At 43.2% G+C, this 3,385-nt stretch overlaps 1 protein-coding gene across 3 annotated transcripts in view; it reads right to left on the bottom strand.

The window, feature by feature from the left end:
* The window catches only part of LOC102194060 (uncharacterized), a 24,101-nt gene extending 22,234 nt beyond the window's left edge, over positions 1-1,867 (bottom strand). For 2 of the 3 annotated variants that reach the window (XM_013912002.1, XM_013912001.1), the window contains exons 1-2: positions 1,582-1,867; positions 900-1,061 (exon numbers count right to left, since the gene is read on the bottom strand). In XM_013912002.1, the coding sequence (XP_013767456.1) occupies positions 900-1,061; positions 1,582-1,809 (390 nt within the window). In that variant the 5' untranslated portion in view covers positions 1,810-1,867. The remainder of the gene's footprint in view (positions 1-899; positions 1,062-1,581) is intronic. The other variant, XM_013912003.1, reaches the window with a different exon arrangement.
* Between the last annotated feature and the right edge of the window lie 1,518 nt (positions 1,868-3,385).

Here is a 3,385-nt window from a genome sequence, read left to right on the forward strand (position 1 = left end):
ATAAAAAGAGGTGGAAATCAACAGACACCCCATGTTACGATATTATAACAATAGTACTGCAATAACATATATTGCATATATTGCTGTAGATTATGTCTCAGACAGGCAGAGTTTCAGACCCAAAGTGCATACATGCAGGCAGGACTGAACTTAGTTTTATTGTTGGATCTACTGAGAAATAAAAAACCAGGGAGGCTAACTGACAAAAACTAAACAGACATAGCAGTACAGCGATTTACCACACAGACAGGGCACACATCAAGAGAGAGATCACAATGATTGACAGAGTAAAACACAAATAATATATACAAAAGGGGAAATCACAGCAAAGAGGAGAGACCTGGGGAACACAGCAGGTCATAATCTAACAGACGAGAAGGGGGAAGCAAAACTGAACACACTGAACATGGGACAAGAGACTGTCAAAATAAAACAAGAAACACACCAAGATGCAGACTAAGACATGGGGCTTGACACAGGGCCGTGATGAAGGAACACACACAGGAACAAGAGAGACTCGGCAAACATGAATACAAAATAACTCAAAATATTAGAGGAGCAGAACTCAACCCTAAAACATACTAATAAAGCAAAGCGTCATAAACCTAAAGGAAAACTCAAAAAGCTGTGTCACAAACCCCGAACCATGACACAGTCTGGAATTTTGAAAAACTTCGGCTTATTCAAAGTCATCTTCTCTGGCCATGGTTCTGAACACTTACACTGTGCGCTCAACAGTTTCACCCACCTCTCAAAACTCCACAGTTAACATCAACGTCCCTCAAACTGACCGTAGTTTTCAAGGAGATGAGATACCCACTCATGCAGCTGCGCATCACGTGAATGCTGAAAAAATACAGAGCACAGGCTGCCAGAGCAGCAGTACTGTGCATCATTACCTGCTGACTTTCTTCATAGCAGAGCTGTCTGGTTCCCTTTATTTGCTGTATCAGTTTCTCTTTGTGTTTCTCTAATTTAACTAGGGTCTCCTCCAGCTCTTTGCGGTCTGACCTCTGCTCCTGAAGTTCCAAGTTTTCCACTGCCACTGCGCTCTCCAGCTCCTACATCACACACAAAGACACAGTTAAAATCTGCAGAACGATATAAATGCTGGGATGATGAAACATTCACACACACAAAGTGCAGGTGAAAAAACAAAATTACGAAAATACACCAGCCCAAGTTAGTGTACAGAGCTTTTCCCTTTGCTTGGTTGGTTTTTGTTCTGGCACCAGAAATGTTACCTGCGTGTGAACACACTTCCCCTTTTTTAAAGTTCATAGAGAAGTCACCAAAATCTGAACATTTCAAGGACCAGGACGTTTGGCAATCCAGACTTGCGCTGAACACGTGTGTGTTTACAGCTTCATGTTTGTGAGACTAGTCCTACAGCATCATGACATCACATGAGAGCATCATGGGAAATGCAGTGATGGAAGGGTCCCAAACTGGAAACCTTACAGCCACACACATGCATAAAAAGGATATAGGTACTGTCCAAATGATCTCACAAATAACAGAAAACGTGATTTCGACAAAAAACACAGACACACACAGACACACAGATTCAAACACACACACCAGTGCTAGGTGCTGTGGTCTTCTTACTCTGATCTCGGCCGTCTTGGCAAGGATTCTCTCATCAGTCTCCATGATGTCGGCGTCCCTGGGAGATGACCAGCAAAGTAGACAGGAATGTTTAAGGAGGGATGAGAGAGAGCATTCGTTCTTCCAGTCTGCTTTTCCTTCATCATGCCCTCCTTCCCACGATCCCTCTATTTTTTCCTGCTGCACTGCTGGCTCCTCCATTGCTGCCCCTCTCTAGCTGTCGCTACACTGCAGAGGAGGCGGAGCTCCCTCTGTTAACGTGTCAGCGTCTGCACGCACGTGTGTGTGTGTGCTGGAAAATGCACACAGGCAGACTGCACCAGCGTGGAAGATGAGTCAGACCAGAGAAGGGTAGAGCCGACTTATGCATCAATGGAAGAACGCCCGCTCCTGTACAAGTCTCCATCCTTCATGTTTTCCTCCTCCTCAGTTTCCTGCCATAGCACTGTTTCCTTCATATCCTTCTCTATACTCTCCCCCTCTCCATCACCACTGGCCTCTGCAGTATGATCAGTTCATACACAACACACAGTGTGTGTGTGTGTGTGTGTGTGTGTGTGTGTGTGTGTGTGTGTGTGTGTGTGTGTGTGTGTGAGAGAGAGAGAGAGAGAGAGAGAGCAAAGCAGCAGCAGTCTGCACAGCCAATCAATATCAATCAATATTCATACTGCCCTACTTCATTAGCCAGCCGCACTGGTGTTTTCATCAAATAGTTTTCAAGAGCACAAATACAACCATGCAAGCAAAAGCAATGATCTTGGGTGAAGGGGTACTCTGAGAATAGGTGCATTGCCATTTTGTAGGTACTACTCAGATCATCAGCTACCTCTCATGTAATTCTGTGTAGTTACTCCTGAACAGCTAAAGTTTCAATAGGATGATGGCTTTATCTCCCACATAGTTTGTGCACTTAATCAAAATAGAGCTAGAACGAAGCACTGCAATGTGCTACCAAAGTCAAAATGCAAAATTGTTCAGGTATGTACAGTTTGGATGCTGCTCCTCTACAAGCAGTTACAGGTAGAGTAAAACAGTTCATCAGCCAATAAAATGTCCCCCTATTTGGAGTAAATAACTTTACTTTGTGTGGTTAGCATGTTCTGGGATTAGGTTAACCTGGAACTCCTTTTCTCTCAGGTCAAGCTAAGATTTAGTAACTGATTTGTGCTTTTTTGATTACTTTGAATCACCCGTGTTGCCGTCTGACCAGAATGAAAATAGCAGCCATTTCTGCAGAAAACAGCACATGCAGAGAAATAATGAGGCGATAACAGAAAGGAGATAGGACCAGATCAGAGACACAGATGGAGGAGGGGAGATAAAGCCACAGGACAGTACTCTCACTGTTACCATCAGAGGCTTGCAGATGGTTCAGGCAGAAACCGAGAAGTGCACGGGAAAAAGCAGAGGTGCTTTTATTAACAACAGATAGTGTTGTTGTAATAGTTCAGCATCTTTAAAAAGAAGAAAAATGTAGCAATGGGTTTTGGTCATTCCTTATAAAACCTGTTACAAATTACAGTTAAAGAATCTTAACCATGCTTAATTGGACTCATTTCTCAAAGATCGTGCAACTAAAAGGCATCTGTAATTTGATACTGTAAAGTCCCATTTTTGGGGATCAAAACAGTTCTCAGTGTGGCTTTTCATTGAACAGCCACTACCATTGCTCTAAACTTTGTCCAGCACTTGAAGTGCTTCCTGATTTGATTCCTTTTCTTATATATTGCAATATCTGGGGCTTGTTTGTGTTCCTTATTTTCCCCCTCAGTCTCTG

The sequence above is a fragment of the Pundamilia nyererei genome, unplaced genomic scaffold, assembly GCF_000239375.1.
Source record: "Pundamilia nyererei isolate P.nyererei 1_Seehausen unplaced genomic scaffold, PunNye1.0 scaffold00077, whole genome shotgun sequence".
NCBI classification, from domain to species: Eukaryota; Metazoa; Chordata; class Actinopteri; order Cichliformes; family Cichlidae; genus Pundamilia; species Pundamilia nyererei.